This window comes from Schistocerca americana, chromosome 2 (assembly GCF_021461395.2).
Source record: "Schistocerca americana isolate TAMUIC-IGC-003095 chromosome 2, iqSchAmer2.1, whole genome shotgun sequence".
NCBI lineage: Eukaryota > Metazoa > Arthropoda > Insecta > Orthoptera > Acrididae > Schistocerca > Schistocerca americana.
This window is the reverse complement of record NC_060120.1, coordinates 832,546,106-832,563,655: the sequence shown is the minus strand read 5'-3', so window position 1 is coordinate 832,563,655 and position 17,550 is coordinate 832,546,106. Positions and strand designations below refer to the sequence as shown.

Below are 17,550 nucleotides of genomic sequence, written 5' to 3'. Positions count from 1 at the left end.
ATCAGTGAGTGAACACTGGTAAAGTAAGATTCCAACAGAATGATACAAGCTGCTGAGTAAAAGGAAATAAGAGAATGCAACTCTGGGAAGTGATGGTAGCACCTACTACTGTTTCATTGAATAAGCACAGAGCGGGTATCCAACTGGGTGGCGAAAGGAATGGAGTCAATCACGTCACTGGGTCACCATTGGTCACCAATGAGGATGGGGAGACATTTATAAAAAACAAATCAGACCCAGTCTGCAAGGGGGGAGATAGCACCTCTGAGGGCACGAGGGAGGGGCCTTGTCCTGGGACTTACATTTCTTCTTCTTCTCTTCCACAGGTCGAGCAGGGCAATGTATGGAGGAAGTGCAGGCTTCTGCAAGATCTGTGACTGAAGAGAGCAGTCAACCTTGGGGTGCACAGACTGAGTGGCCTGTGGCTCAGTTGCGGTAGCAGGCCTCTAGCCTGAGAGATGCCAGGGGGGTGCGGTCCTGGGAAGGAGACCCCATCACTAGTACCTGCCAAAGAAGGGGGTACGTCTCAGGCCAGGGAGCGAGAGCAGCATGCCAGTGGGAGGAAACTATGAGGTCATCGGTCCCTTATTCCGAAGGAAACAATGCCACAAGGGTGAGAATAAGACAATGAGGCTTACAACACAAAACAGAATGAAAGGAAAAACTACAACAACGACTGAAGAGCAACAAACACTTAAATGGACATTAGGGGACAAGAAAACAACAAAGATGCACGAAACAAGTAGAAGAGGTTAAAACAAGAAAGCAGGTTACCGTCGCTGGCTGACCACGAGGATAAAAAGGAAAAACCAGCCACTCTGCAACACATTAAAACCTACACCCTGAAAGCGCTAGCGTGGAGGAAACATGGGGACAAAGGACATGTGCTAAAACTTAGAGCAAATGATAAACCTCAGCCTCATGAATAAAATGTAAAACTAAAGCTGCTATAACGGCATTGTCGCCCAACACTGAAGGTAGGGTGCTGGCAATGAGCAACAGCGGCACCGAGGTGGGTCCTGGTGACGGAGGAGGTAACCATGCATCAGCCACGTATGGCCAATGTGGAGCTGACAGAGAACTACAGAGTCCCTGCGAGAAGCATGCGCGGAGTTCTTCCACACATTCATAGTCTCCTTAATGCCATGCAGCTTCTTGTGTGTACTGAGGTTATGCCATTCTGTCACCCAAAGCTATAAAACCTTGCGGCGTAATACTGAATGCAGGTCAGTTTCAGAGAAGCCAATCTCCATAAGCGGTTTCTGCGTAGCCTGTTTTGCCAACGTGTCGGCAAGTTAGTTGCCTGAGATTCCGGCATGACCTGGGGTCCTGTCACTACCAAAGGATGATGAGGGTAGCACTGGCCGATAGCTTGTAGGCTGCTCAAGGAGTCAGTATACAGGAGAAATGACTCGAATGGACATGAATGGATGTGCTCAAGAGCATGAGATATGGCCGCCAGCTCTGCAGTGTAAACACTGCAGCCATCTGGTAATGAGTGCTGTTCTATATGTCCTCCACGAACACAGGCAAAGCCAATGTGACCATCAGAGTAAACCACTTCATGGCCCGGTACACGTCGAGAATCGAGAGTAACTGACAGTGGAGAGTCGCAGGGATAACTGAGTCCTTAGGGCCATGTGAAAGGTCCAGGAAAAGCCGCTGTCTAGTTGTACACCATGGAGGTGTTCGTGAATGAACCTCAAGTATAGATGGTAATAGCAAGGACTCCAGGTCAGAGAGAAGGGATCACACACAAACTGCAGTTGTAAGCCCTGACCTAGGACACCGATGAGGGAGATGAACCGCCATGGGCGGGAAAAGGAGGCAGTAATTCGAATGTGCAGGAGAACTACAAATGTGCGCAATGTAAATGGAGAGCAATTGTGCATGCCTAACCTGCAATGGAGGGACTCTGGCCTCCACCAGGACGCTGGTCACTGGACTAGTCCTAAAAGCTCCTGTCGCTCGGCGAATGCCACAGTGGTACACTGGGTCAAGTAAACGCATTGCTGAAGGTGCCGCTGAACCATAAACCACACTCCCATAGTCAAGGCGGGATTGAACAAGGGCTCTGTGGAGCTGCAGCAGTGTAGAGCGATCTGACCCCCAGTTGGTGTTGCTCAGGCAGTGGAGGGCACTGAGGTGCTGCCAGCACTTCGGCTTAAACTTTGCTGGAAGAGCAGTAAGAAATGCAGAAGTCGTCCGCATACAGAGAAGGTGTGACAGATTGCCCTACAGCTGCTTCTAGACCATTAATGGCCACTAGACGTAGTTGTTGTTGTTGTCTTCAGTCCTGAGACTGGTTTGATGCAGCTCTCCATGCTACTCTATCCTGTGCAAGCTTCTTCACCTCCCAGTACGTAATGCAACCTACATCCTTCTGAATCTGTTCAGTGTATTCATCTCTTGATCTCCCTCTACGATTATTACCCTCCACACTGCCCTCCAACACTAAATTGGTGATCCCTTGATGTGTCAGAACATGTCCTATCAACCGATCCCTCCTTCTAGTCAAGTTGTGCCACAAACTTCTCTTCTCCCCAATCCTATTCAATACCTCCACATTAGTTAGATGATCTACCCATCTAATCTAATAAATGGTACAGAGAGAAAAAGTCGGGTGGGGAAGGTAAAGGCGAACAGCAACAGCTTGAAGGTGGATATTCAGGGAGACGGGTTGAATATGAAGGTCATCCCGTATAAGCAGCATGATGCCCCCATTGAGATGGGATGCTGACCTCAGCAGGAAGATGAAAACGAATCAGTAAGTAAGGTGGAAACTCAAAGCGGTCTTGAGGGTGTAACTTCATTTCCTGAAGGCAGAGTACAAGGGGATGCTGCAATGCTAAAAGCAGCCTTAAATCCTCTTTGTGGGACCAAAGGCCGCAGACATTCCATTGGAGGACAGTCAGGAGGAGGAAGAGATGTAGGGGTGTCAACTCGGTGGCCGCTGAGGGACTGCCAGTGGAGAGTCGCTACTACAGGCCACAGAAGCATGAGGATCCTGCTCCATGGGGTCCACAGAAGCATCAGCATGCTTGAGCGGTCGGTCGGTGGAGTCCAACGCTGAAAAACAGATGGCCAGCTCGGCTAAGTGACCACGTGGCGACACCGTCGAGCAGGATCTTCGAGTTGGTGAAGGATAAGACCATTTGTCTTTAGTGGACTTCTTCGAGCCCTTTTGGTTAGAGGAAGACTCTGGAGGAATGGACGAAGTCTTCTCAGGAGTACTCCTGTCCTTTCCTGCCTGTGATTGTGTAGTGGGTAGCTTTGCCCCTTTAGGCGAGAGTTTAATAGTTTGTTGCACAGTGGGACGGGGAGACGGCAATACTACCTTGACACTGGGTGACTTCACAACATCAGAGCCAAATTTGAGGTCGCATGTCTGCGTAGTCATGTCCTTCATGGAGAGAGGGGTAACAAGAACTGAACTATAAGTGCCAGACAGGAGAACACAGGGTTTGCGACCAGTCAGTAACTTGCGGCCTACTGCGTAATGCACTTTATCCTTGACCCAAATGTCTTGAACAGCCCGCTCATCTAGATACACGGGACAACCACAGGAGGCGGCATGGCTGCCATTGCAGTTGATACAGCGGGGAGGAGGAGGTGGACATTTGCCCTAGTGTGCGTCCCTGCCAAAGGTTATGCATTTGGCTGTGTGTTGATAAGACGTTCTAGTGTGACTGAACAGCAGCGCATCGGATTTGGAATGAACTGCCGGACTGTGATAATTTCACAGCCTCCTTTAATCTTGGACGGCAGCACCACCCTATCAAAGGTGAGCAAAAGAGTGCTAGTGGGCACCAAGGAGGAATCGACCTTTTTCATTACACAATGGATGGCAATGACACCCTGATCAGAGAAGTAAGATTATATTTCAGCCTCGGTTAGACTGTCAAGCAGCCTGGTGTAAATGACACCACGGGAAGAATTCAAAGTTCTATTTGCCTCAACTCAAACAGGGTAGCCGTGGAGAAGCGAGGCAGCAAGTAGTTGTTGTGAAGCGAGGCAGCAAGTAGTTGTTGTGAAGCGAGGCAGCAAGTAGTTGTTGTGCATGAGATTTAGAAGCCATCTCCAAAAGCCAAGTGCCATTCCATAAATGAGAGCAGGATTTCACAGGGCCAGCAATGGCATCAGCACCTTTGTGAATAATAAACGGATTGACCACGGCAGAGGACCAACTGTCCTCAGTACGTGATACCACAAGCAACCACGGTGCAGTGGGGAGGGTCTCCGAATCAGTAGCCTCATTACGTGTACGTTATGTCGAAGTCGATGGAGAGGATCATTGACTCGTTGTGAGGAAATCCCCCATGATTGCCAGCGTCTCCGATGGCGCGCTCTTTCCAACTTGGGGCCCCCTTCACAAGAGGGTACACCCACCTTAGGTGATTGTTCACACCTCAGGTCACACCTCCTTAACACCTGATGGAGGGACCAATGGGCAACGTGGGAAGGTTACAGCTCAGGCAATTATCCCTCCCTGGTCGTGGCCTGTACCAGGAGGTACATGCAAACCCTACCTGTCAACCCGGGGGTGTGAATTACGCATTACCCAGTAACCTTTTATGCGTCAGACGCGTGGGCCGGCCGTACTTCCAAGCGTTTAAAGCACCGCATTGGGGGATGGATATAGGGTTTTACATCACAGTGGTAGACCATCACCTTGACCTTCTCGGGTAATGTATCATGAAGGCACCGGTGGCAACCTGATTATCCCTTGGAACCCGATGGACACGCCGAACGAAATATACACCTTGCTGTTCTAAATTGGTGCGCAGCTCATCGTCAGACTGCAAAAGAAGGTCCCTGTGAAATATGATATCCTGGACCATATTTAAGCTCTTTTGTGGCCTGATGGTTACAGAAACATCCCCCAGGTTGTCACAAGCGAGTAATGCCCATGACTGGGCAGAGGGTGCTGTTTCGATCAAGACTGAACCAGATCTCATTTTGGAAAAGCCCTCCACCTCCCCAAACTTGTCCTCTAAATGTTCCACAAAAAACTGAGGCTTCATCGTCATAAAAGATTCTCCATCAGCTCTTTAATATACAAGGTACCAGGGTGAATAAGAGCCGCTGCCATCATTAGCCTGACGTTCCTCCTATGGTATGGCCAGGGAGGTGAACAATTTGGGGTTGTACTTCTGTGCATTGAATTGAGCCCGTGAACACTTAGAGACTGCTGGTGTTTGACTACCAGCAAGAGATGATGTACTACGTTTCATCGCGTGTCATCCACCCTGATGCCACCCAGCCGCAGCAAAGGCCACCTGGCAGGATGGCCATTGCTGGGAGTCTCGATGCCCCAGGGTGACGGGCATCTACTCCTCGGCGTTCGTGGGGGAGTTAACGGTGCAGGCATCAGCAGAGCGTTCCCTGTGTGCTCAAGGAGCTACAACCAACAAGGTACATGGCGGCCCCACCATAATGGACTGGCTCCCATGCTGGATACCAGGTGCTACCAAGCGAACTAGTCCTTTACCACTGTCAGCGTAGAAAATGCACCAAGGAGGGTGACATTGCACCAAGGAGGGTGACCTCACCCAACAGTTGGAGAATGAGCAGAAGTGCAGATCCAAGTCGACGATGGATGCGATAGCTCTCAGCGCATGATGGACACGATGCAACACGTAAGGCGCCCTTCCTTAGTTGGCTCGCTTTTCGGGAAAGTTTTTAAAAATGGAAGTCAGACGCTACAGGAAACCATTACATAAAGGTCAAAAGGTGTGAAACTCCTTGTCACCTCTTGCGACAGTCAGGAATACCTCGGGCGTATTCTAGCACCCCGGCCCGCAGGGTGGTGAGAAAGGTACACAGTGGAAGGGGTGAGATGGGAAGTGAGGGGCACAGGGAAGGAAATGAAGACCAGGGAGGAAGAATGGGCTACAATAGCTCAGGGAACTGTGAGTGGCACACACAAATTCACGAAAGGACCGTGGCCTCCTTGTGGAAGGGAAAGGGGGAGGGGCACACGACACGGTGGCTGCATAAGAAGAGACAATTAGTGGTAGCTACAGTTTTCTGAATCTATGAACTTTTCAAGAGTGTCACAAGCAGAATGGTGTCATTATGTTGAGTATACTCCCCTGTTTCCAGGGGAGAGAACAGCCAAAGCAAGTAGTGTGGGACAGAGAGAGCACACTGGTGGAACCCCAAAGTATTGTCCACATGCTCTCGCACAGAATTTATCATGCAGTCATCTTCATACTTGCACTCCAAACATTTGAGCAGTACTCAAGAATGGATTGCACAATTGTTTTCTACATAGTCTTTTTCATGGATGAGCTACACTTTCCTACATGGCCAGAATTTACAACTGTGCTGTGTCTTATTTTCTTGAGCTCTACCACAATGGATGTAATGAATTTCATATGTTGAAAAGATTTGTATGAGGGGTGTTCAATAAGCAATGCAACACGTTTTACTTAATCGTTTTTTTCGAAAAATACAGAATTTGTTGTGAGACATCGTGGAATCTTCTCACTTCAGAAACTAGAGCTTCATGAAGTTCCAATAGGTGGCAGCCCTATATGTAGCCTCCAAAATGGCATCTGCAACAGAAGTGCATTCCAAGCAGAGAGCTATCACCGAGTTTGATTTGGCGAAAAAGCACACATAGCCAAAGCTGCTTGCAGAAAGTCTCTGGAGATCCGACAGTGAACAAAAGAACGGTGAGTAGACGGATGAGGTGTCTGGAATCATCGCAACAAGGTCATGCAAACCTGCCTGATCTCCCACGTGCCAGCCAGTCGCTCACAGCCTTGACACCTGCAATGTGGGTATGTGCAGATACACTCATTCGAGATGATTGATGGATCGCAATCAGACACCTCACTGCTCAACTGGATGGACATCTCTGGTGGTAGTGCTGGTACACTCATCAATCAGTTTGGGTATTCAAGCGAGTGTGCCTGCTTGATTCCTTGCCACCTAACAGAAAACAATAAATGGTAACAAAGGACCATCTGCGCAGAACTGCTTGGGTGTTACTGAAAATCTTCATTACAAGTGATTAAACATGGATTCATCACTTCAAACGAGGAAAGAAATCGTAATCCATGGAGTGGCACCATACCACCAGAACTCTGAAGAAAACGTTCAAAGTAGAACCTTCAGCTAGTAAAGTCATGGCAACGGTTTTCTAGGACTGAACGCGTTATTCTTCTTGAGTACTACTTTGTATGCAACTGTAAGGAGAGATGGGCTAAATAGTTGTGTGGCAACTGTCATCAAGGAAAGCTAGACAGGAACACAAATGATTATAGAAAAAGTTAAAACAACAAACAGAAGACTTACTTTTATTTCTCCAAATGTATGAAGACCCACTACAAATAATCCAGACCAGCTATCTCAGTGTCAACAACGATGAAGCACGTATAGAGGTGTCATAGTGTAGTGGCTGCAAGTGGTCTGAGTGGCTGTCACCAGCGTCCTATTCAGTGGATAGTCACCACTGGGTCTGCCAGATCTCGCATGGCCACTATTGGCATCAGATGTAAACTTACCATTCCATTACCAACCAACCTCGATACGCTGTGGGGTGGTACTGATACATGATACCACAATTCTGTTTGATGTCCTCCTACATGGTGCAATGATCAACTCCTAAGTGTACTGTGCTACCCTCAGTAAGGTGGTGTAATGCCGCTGCACTGAATTGATATGAAGCTGAAAAACAGGATACTGTAGTCAAAATAGTTGAGAATAACGTGGTGTATTGGAATCCCAAATGAAACCAACACTTAAAAAAAAAAAAAAAAAAAAAAAAAAAAAAAAAAAAAAAAAAAAAAAAAAAACAAAAAAAAAAAAAAAAAAAAAAAAGAACTTATTGAACACCAGTTCCCCACTCTTGCAATAAACACAGAGGTCAAAAGAGTCATAAGTTGCTTATCCAAAACAACATTGCCCAAGTGTCAACTGACCATTACATCCCACAGTTGTATTCCCAAATTTCTGGACTTAACAATGTCCTTGTAGTCTCATTTGGGCCTGCTTGAAGCATATGCCAGTAAACCAAAAGAGTCGAGTGTCAGAGTAATGGAATGGTTTCATTTTTCTCCGTATAGTACCACTCTCTGCATTTCAAGCCAAATAAGAGGTAAGATTAAGAAATAAAAGGAAAAATATCAATGAATGCATATATTAATGTATTACCACAGAACTAAGTATTTATACATGTAGGACCTACTGAACACATTCATTGCAGGTAACCACTCACCAAACAATTATGTGGATGAACTGTGAAACATAAGCTCATGTAACTAATGTAAGTTTGTAACTATATATTTATCGTATCCTAGTGCGTGTGCTCGACTGACGTTCTATCATGGGTTTCTTCAAATGTATCCAGCCATTTAAAGATTATTAATGGTGAGTAAGGAATCAAGTTTCTTCTCAATCATAATTTTTCATCTCAATGATTATGCAAACTAATATTGTTACTTAGCTGAAATGTATTGAGGCGTGGGTCTTGCCCTAACTGCAGTCGGGTATGTTATAAGAGGGCGTGTATGTGTCAATACGACCACTATAGTATTTTTGTCAGTTTTAAAACGACGCCAGCATAAGCAAAACTCAAACATTAAAAACACTGTTACGAAAGTCATGAAATACAAAGGCTTTTGTGAAATTGGCAGTGGCCGTGTCTATTATATGAATAGGAATTTCTTCGAAACAACTTACTTGAATGAAAGCACTGGGCCAACTTCACTGAATATATCCTTCAATTTCTCCTCAGTTACTTCATAAGGTATATTTCCCACTAAAAAGAGGAAAAGATAATTTGGTGATTTCGTACATATTTTTGAAAAATACCTTTGAATACTATTCTATATCACTACATACCGAAAACAGAACGAAGAGACTTGTCCATTAAGCTTTGGTCCGTCATCTTTCACCGCAAACAGAATCTCCTCGTACACTCCTTGTCTAACAATAACAAAACAACGGTTGTTTACAGCTTTCCTGGCTTCGGCCGCTTACGTTCACAGCTATGTGTTTTCAAAGATCACAGCAGCAAATTTGAAAACAAATATTTATAAAGAAAATCTTTGGCAGAATGGTAGAGTGGAAATCGATTAATCAAAGCATTGTCTAGTCTAGTACTAGTACAGAGAACTCCTAATAGAATTTATATCTACAGGGAAATGATGTAAATACTAGGGCGCACAACATATTTTGAATGAAAAATCCGTTGTGAAGCGTTCCCGACCTAAAGAAACAGGGAATCATATGATACAATAAAACTGTGAGCACGAACTTCAGCAGATGCGATATAATGTGTGTCGTCGACATAACATGATATTGACGGACGGCAGGTCGTCCGCGTCCACGAGCATGAGTTACAAAGGGAACATGAAAAAAGAAGGCAAAACATTGAATCATTTAAAAGATAATTAATTTAATACAAAAGCAAGCAGTGGCATGTTATTCCACACGCAGGAGACTAATGCTTTGTGCTGAAATTTTTGTGTAATGTTTGGCCGTGGTCCAAGGTTATGCTAAATTTATTCAATTTTGTTCACCCTAAAGAAGCAGTAATTATTTACATATGCTCCTTTTAGAGCTGTTATATTTGTATTGGAAGAGTTGAAAGATTTTTTGAATAAATTATTTCACCTGTAATCAAGTGAAATACATGCTGAGTTTTTTTCGTCAGCGTACAAAACATGGGAATGCAGGAAGTAATGTCATGGTAAGTTAATGTCAGTGACCTGTTGTTACTTGGATGTACCTTAGCAGACGCTTTTAAGCGGGAATGTAATCTAGGTTTATAATTTCATGGAGGCACGTATACGTTATGTTTTATGCAATTCGGAAATAAATGCAAACTGTGTAATATGTTCGATTGACTGTGCAGCGAGAGCATTTACCTGTCGCAAGTAATAGAAGAAAGTAATTACGTAGAACTTACATAATCCTTAGTCAGCTAGTTGATGTCCTCTCTTTTCAAGAAAATTTGTAACATATTTGCTTTTTTCATATTGGCCTGCATTATTTCAATGTTTTCTGCACAGTCTTGGCATTTATATTTATGTATTTCCTGTGACGCCCTTATTATTGTTACTTGCCATACTTCACCATACAATTTTTAACCGTAATTTAATTAATTTTACCCGAAAAATTGAGTATGTATCTAAGTATAATTCAACGTCTAGTCCAATCATCTACAACAGTGTTCCTAATTTGTAGTGTAGACCGTTACTGAGAAGCTCATCGTAGACCTACTCAATTACACTGCACTTAAAATATCTTCTTCCACCTATTTTCTGACCCATTCCTGCCTTTTTTCCACATCTACATAATTTGTCACTCTGGGTCTACTTCAGAAGAGTTTGTGTTAACTTAAAGAAAATCCTTCTTTTGTTAGTCATTAAACTCATGTTGCTAATGTTTTGGTTAATTGGTACTTTTATCTCTATCTGTAAGTCTGCTTTATTTCCTTTTCATCTGCTTGTGTACTCCAAAGCCATCTTTTGATGTGTGGCAGAGGGTACTTGAGGTACGACTATCATGTCCTCCCTTCGCTGCTGATAGATTATATTAGATGTATTGTTCATTCCAATAGGGTTATAATGAGAAGAGTTTCCAAGAATACACAATATTTTCAAAGAAAAACATATATGTTAATGAACGTTCCAGTCAGCAAGTGAAATGGCCCTCTTGGGGTGTGTTGGATCCTCTTTATTACTATTTAAGCTTGATAAAGGCCCCAGACGTACTAGCAATACTTAAAAACTGGTTGTATGAGTGTTCTGGAAACCACTTCAACGCTCTTTGCAGGTTCTTCCAGTGAATGTTATCCTGGCATCTGGTTATCTGACAACTAATTTAATGTAGTCATTGCCCTTTATATTGCTCCAGATAGTTAGTCATGGGTATTTTCCTATTTTTATTGTTTCCGGTGATTTTTTAACATTAGTGAAATAGAACAAAAACAGACCTTTCACATATCCATATGAAATATAATGTATTTATTTATGTTATCGATCAACCACCAGTTCCTGTGCCATTTGTCACTCCTCAGCAGGTCTTCTTGAATTTATCTACAGTCTTCCAGCATTGCTAATTTCAGTAGAAAATAAGAGTTGTTTATGAACAGTGTCAGAGATTCTGACATTATTTATGTATATTGTAAACAGTAGCTGCCCTTTAACACACTGTTGGGGTACTCCCAAATTTTTTTTTTTATGTCTCTCGATTTCATTATGTTAACAATGATATACTGAGTTCCATCCACTAGGAAGTTCTGAATCCAGACCTAAATTTTGTTGTATACTTGATAAACTCATATTTTGTTCACTAAACCGACAGTGTAGAACTGGAATGAATGGCTCCCAAAGCCAAGGAAAACTGCACCAATGTGGGTACCACTGTCTACATTGCTCAGGTAGTCATCTGAGTTTCGCGAAATCTCTGTTACAGAGGAGATATTAGTTCTCCAAAAAGGTTTTAATGTGTGGAAATTAAACTTGAACAGGTTGATATCAGTGTTATAGGCCTATAGCTGTGTGTATCTGTCTGACAAGCCTACCTGAAAAATGGAATGACCTGTGGGTTTTTTTTTTTTTTTGCCCCCCCAGTTGCTAGGTGGCCTTCATTGAAATGGCAATCTATAGTAAACAGCTGCTACAAAGGGAGCAAGTTCTTTTGTATATTCTGTGTTGCTTCATATGTTTATCTCATCAGGTCCAGATGTGTTTCCACAATGAAGCAATTTTAGGTGCTTTTTCTATTCCTTGATCACTGATCTCTACATGTGCCATTTTGGTGTTTCTACACTGATCGAAAGGAGGAACCTTATTACAGTCGCCCACAACGGAACAATTCTGGGAGACCAAATTTATCAATTAGGTTCTCTGTCTCTCACTTCTGTTTTCATTTTGCATTTGAACTCCTTTAATGCCACTTACATTGCTCATGCACATTTTGATGTTGTTCAGCTTTTGTTTGTCAAAAAGACTTTGACTTTGCTTAAATGTGAGATGAACCTCTGTTGGCTTTTTTTAACGAGGCTGTAGAATCACTGCGAGCCCTTTCCATCCATTGATGTTATCTACTAAGATACTCAGCATTTTCTTTTCTATTACTTTTGACAACCATAAATATTTTCCTGTCTGTCTGGACATTCCATCTATTTATTAAGCTGTTTTCATCTTTTCCCCTGCTGTGTAAGTGATTTTTGTTTTATCTTAATCAAGGCTTAACTTTATTTCCCAAATATGGTTTCCATTTGCCACATTGTGGATACTGTATATTTTACATGACATGAAAAGATCACCACATGCCTACATGTTCTTCCTCCATGACTAATCAGGTTCAGAGATGTGAAATAAAACCAAAATTTGCTGTAGCAAACGAGTAGTTTATTGTGAACTGCACTTGTATGACATATTGACTGTTAACTATCATTAACATTAGCTTCATAGTTGTCAATAAATGACATTGATTGCACTCCGTACATGCTCAAAGAGACTGTAACTACAGAGCAGGCTATCTGTCTGTCCCACCCTTATTTAAGCCATCTGTTTCTTTGTCAACCATTTTATCTTCCTCTCCTATTAGTTTATAATTGATTACAGTTTCCAGTATGTTGTGTGTTGTTTCCTTTTTATACACCCGTGCTCTGTTTTTTTTTTTTTTTTTTCTTTTTTTTTACATTGTATATTAATTTTCATTTCAGATGATTGTTTGCCATTCTTAATAGGTTTCCAGGATTCCCGTCCTTATGTTGTTACAGGGGTGTCAATTACTATACGAAATTTTAGCTTCGTATCCTTCCCTGTCTTGCTATCTGGTTTTGTTGTGTGTTCTGGTAAATATTGTTTGAAACTTGTTCATTTTATTAATCACATCAGTTTCATTTGCATAGCTAATGACCCAACCAAGTAGCCAAAACTCTTCCATAACAGAAAAGCAGCTATGTATGAAAAGCTGCTGTTGCTGTTTGTTTGGTTTGTTGCTGATAGTAATTTCATTTTCACCCTTCCAACATTAGTAAGGTGTTTTGTTGCTTCTGGTTTTTATAAATTTCTCTCTACGGTATTCATACTTGTCTCTGGAGTTCCAGTGTTTCCTTATTGTATAGATACAAAGATTGCTGTCACACAGTTTAACTGCATAAAAGCGTAATACTCATTGGACTGCATGAATTGCAATTCTTTACTTTGAATAATCATTTTATTTAATAATTGATAATTGAAATCTTTTCAATAAATAAAACTGAAATTAGACTGACTGGTTGCTGTTTTATACTGCCCTGTGTAAAAGAACAGCGAAAAATATGGGAAAATTTCATTTTAATTACACTCCACTGTTTAAGCTCTATATCTTACTTGTTAGGGTGTCTAAAAAGACTTTTTATGTGATGGAGAAAACATTTACCTGTGCTGTACTTTTTCGTTGCATTCTTTGCATGTGCTCGTCTTCATGTATTGAATGTCAGATGTAATCTGCTGCAAACCACTGTGAAGTACGTGGCAAAGGGTACAGCCCACCGACCAGTTATTACGACTTTTTCCTCAGCCATTCACGCATGTGGTGTGGGTAGAATGATTGTTCAAATGCCTCTTTTGTGTGCTGTAATTAACTTAATCGTGTCCTCATGATCCCTATGGGGACGATATGTAGGGGGTTGTTGTATAGTTCTAGAGTCATCATTTAAATTCAGTCCTAGAACTTTGTTTGTAGACTTTTCAGTCTAGTTCATTTGACATCTCCGTGACACTTTCACGTCAAAAAAAGCTGTGGCCATCTATGCTGCAGTTCTCTATGTTCAATAATCCACTTTTTGTGCTATTTGGTATGGGTTCCACATACTTGAGTAGTATTCTAGAATGGGTTGCCCAAGTGATTTTTAGTAATCTTCTGTGTAGGATGATTGCATTTCCATAGTAGTCTGCAAACAAACCAAAATCTGCCAACTGCTTTATCCACAGCTGAGCCTGTGTGATTGTTCCAGTTCATGTCCCTACTAAGTGTCACACCCAGGTATTTGTTAGATTTACAGATTCCAGTTGTGACTCACTGGTGTTCTGTTCATAGGGTATTATGTCTTGTCGTTATGTGAGCACTTAAGGCCAGTATTACACCATCAAATTTCTTTGTCAAAGATTTGATCAAAGATGTGATCAAATATTCGTCAAATATATTTAACAAAGATCTTTGACGTGGTGCTAAAAAGGGGTATTATACTGTCATCATATTTTTCATCAAAGTTCAAGACGGCTGACAACAACAACTTGTTATCAACTGCAGCAGTTGCAAGTACCACAATTGCACTGTGTGCACATGCAGAAGAGAAGCGGGGGAAAAAAAGGAAACGTGCCTGGTGAAGCCGTGGGTTTTACAATGACACGATAAAAGCATTCAACAAAACTTGTTACCTGAGCTTATAGTGGAGGATGTAAAGTCGTACATCAATTACTTAAGAATGGATGAGCATAGGCCTACATTTCTGTATGTGATCAGTGAAGTGTATCCTCATATCACAAAGCACAATACTCACTTAAGCACTGCTATATCTTCAGAAGACAGGCTCACTGGAACACTCAGATTCTTTGCTACAAGAGAGAGTTGGGTTAGGTTAGGTCAGGTCTCCAATCTTCTTTATCAGTTTTTGTATTCAGGGTGCCTCACATTGTAAACTGCTTCATCAGCTTCATACATCTCTAATAATTTTGTAGTTGTTGGTACACACCAATTGTATTTACTGGCAATGTTTATAAAAACACTATAGTTGACAGAACACTGCAGCGATGCTAGTGCTCCACGTGGTAACATTGTAGTGAACAGAGGACAAGTGACTTCTTTGATCAAATCTACAGCAAGGCCCTAGATTTGATCGAATATTTGATGACATTTGACAAAGTTTGCCTATTACACCATCAAATTTCCTTGACAAAGATATTGGACAAAGAAATTTGATAGCGTAATACTGGCATAAGCAAGCTGCCGATCTATATGCCACTTTGAAATAATATCGAAGCCTAACTTTGATCAGACTGTATTTCATTGTAGATAACTGCACCACCTGTGAAAAGCCTGAGGTTAATATTAATATTGTCTTGAATGGTATTAACATACAAAATGAATAGCAAGAGACCCAGCACACTTCCATGGGATACACCTGAAGTGACTCCTACGTCTGTCGATGATGCTCCATCCGAGATAACATGCTGCGTCCTCCCTACGAGAAAGTACTCAGTCCAGCCACAAATTAAGCTTGGTACCCCATATCATCGTACTTTGGGTGATAAATGTAGGGGTGGTACTGAATCAAATTCTTTTTGTAAATCAAGAAATATTGCATCTACCAGACTGCCTTGATCCAAAGCTTTCAGTATGTTATGTGAGAAGTGTGAATTGGTTAAGAGTGAGAGGATCATCCAGATGAGACTAAAGGCTGGTAATACACAGCATACGGTTTGGAAGTATAAGCACCACAGACAGGATACATCATGGAGGAGAAAATGCTTTTCTTTAATAAACTTGAAGAATGAATAACAGAGTAGAACACTGTCACTATGGGTGACCTGAATGTTGAAGCTGCTACAGGAACTCTAGGATGAGAAAACGATCATTGCTCCTCATGGTTATGGGAACAGAAACCCGGAAGGAGAGAATCTAATTGATCTCTACGTGCAAAACAACTTATCCATACAAAACATGAGGTATCAGAAGATGGAAGGTCATAAAATAATGAGATGCAGCTGGATGATAAGCGCAAGACTGTGATAGGCTTCATCATCACTGATAGAAAAATTGGTCTGTATCTTACAGATGTTAAAGTCATACCCAGTGAATGCCTACATAGTGACCACTGCCTATTAACTGCTGACCTTAAAGATGTTCAGGTGCCAAAGTTTAAACGAAAGAGAATGCCAAAGATTAAGACTTGGCTGTTGAAGGACATGGAAAACAATAGAAGGCATAAAGCATGAATAACGGCCGAATTACCCAAAACTGGGAAAGCGGAGTAGAAGAAGAATGGTCTTTATTCAAAGAAACCCTTGTTAGAGAAGTCACGGACATTTGCAGAAAAATGAGCGCCATGCCAAAAGAGAAAGAAACACCATGTTGGAATGATTGGGTAAAAACAGCAGTGAAAGATAGGAACATACTGAAAAGAAAATTAAACCATGAAAAACAGATAATAGATAAAAACGAATTAGCAGTTGAACATCTAGCTCAGTAATACGAGAGAAAGGAACTAGCTGTAAAAAGACTGGTCCAGGAAGAAAAGAAAAAGTGCTGGGAAGAATTTACAACAACAATAGAGGAAGACTGTCAGGGAAGTAGGAAACAGATGATGGTAACTTAATATGAACAGAGAAAGGGATCAGGAATGAATGAAAAAATACTCAACATGGTGGTAAATGGAGATGGGAACAACACAACCATCAAAGACTGTAGAGTAATTAATGAAGCCCAAAGTAACAGACACCCATTAACATGGTGTGAGGTAGAAACAGCATTAAAGAGCATGGGGAATGGAAAGTGTACAGGCTTTGATGATCTCAGCTCAGGAATCATAAAGGCTGCTAGAATATTATGCTTAAATTAGTCTTATAGTGTGTTATCAGTGGTTTGGGAAGAAAATAGGATCCCAGAAGATTGGAGTAAAGGAGTCATCATCCCTCTGTTCAAAAAGGGCAGTCGACGAAAATATGGAAATCAGAGGCATCACACTGCTGTCATACACATTGAAGCTGTTTGAAAAGATCATAGAAATGAGAATTAGAAAGTGGTAGAACCTTTGCTTGAGGAAGAACATCATGGATTTGGGAAAGACTGAGGTACTATGGATCTTATTTTTGCAGTAAGAATGCTGACAAAAATGTACTGGGATTATGAAAGAAATCTTGTGATTATATTTGTGGGTATTGAAAAAGTGTATGACAGTGTTCCTTGAAACAAGATATGGGAATGTTTGAAAGACCTAAGGGTGCCAAAGTACTTAATTGATAAATTCAAGATACTATACCAAAAAATGCTACTGTGTGTCCAGATAGGCAACGGACAATCGGAGTGGTGTGAAACAAAGAGAAGTTTTCAACAAGGAAGTGCTCTTTCACTACTCCTGTCTGTAATAGTAATGAACAAGATCATAAAATCAAGAAAATAGACAGTGAACCAAATGCCCTGGTTTTTGCTGATGATTTGATAGTATGGGGAGAGACAGAAGCTGAAGCACAGAAGAAACTTAATAACTGGATCAACACATTCAAAAATTTCAGACTAAAAATAAGTAAGACAGAGACAATAGAAATAACCATCAACAGGTGAGGAACAACCTCAAATATATTTCTAGAAGGAGTCAAAGTAGAACCTGTTCCACATTTCAAGTACCTAGGAAGCATCATCTCGAGAGACAACACCATTAAGTGGGAAATACTCAGTAGGACACAGAAGGCGATCAGTTTCTTCAGTCAAATCTGAAATCTTCTCTGGGATGATAAAATGCCATGAAAAGCAAAAGCAACCATGTACCACACCTATTTCATACCAATCCTAACAAATGGTTTAGAAACATGTACCCTA

General features: G+C 41.8%; 2 protein-coding genes across 5 annotated transcripts in view; one reads left to right on the top strand and one right to left on the bottom strand.

Annotated features, from left to right (window-relative positions):
* Positions 1-9,143, bottom strand: part of LOC124595479 (cleavage stimulation factor subunit 2 tau variant) — an 88,716-nt gene extending 79,573 nt beyond the window's left edge. Inside the window, exons 1-2 of one of the 2 annotated variants that reach the window (XM_047134238.1) lie at positions 8,854-9,143; positions 8,692-8,770 (exon numbers count right to left, since the gene is read on the bottom strand). In XM_047134238.1, coding sequence (XP_046990194.1) covers positions 8,692-8,770; positions 8,854-8,899 — 125 coding nt within the window. In that variant the 5' untranslated portion in view covers positions 8,900-9,143. The remainder of the gene's footprint in view (positions 1-8,691; positions 8,771-8,853) is intronic. The other variant, XM_047134239.1, reaches the window with a different exon arrangement.
* The window catches only part of LOC124595478 (protein phtf), a 191,902-nt gene continuing 183,456 nt past the window's right edge, over positions 9,105-17,550 (top strand). For all 3 annotated transcript variants that reach the window (XR_006978211.1, XR_006978210.1, XM_047134237.1), the window contains exon 1: positions 9,105-9,703. Coding sequence is in view for 1 of the 3 variants with exons in the window: in XM_047134237.1 (XP_046990193.1) it covers positions 9,678-9,703 (26 nt within the window). In the remaining 2 variants the exon portion in view is untranslated. The remainder of the gene's footprint in view (positions 9,704-17,550) is intronic.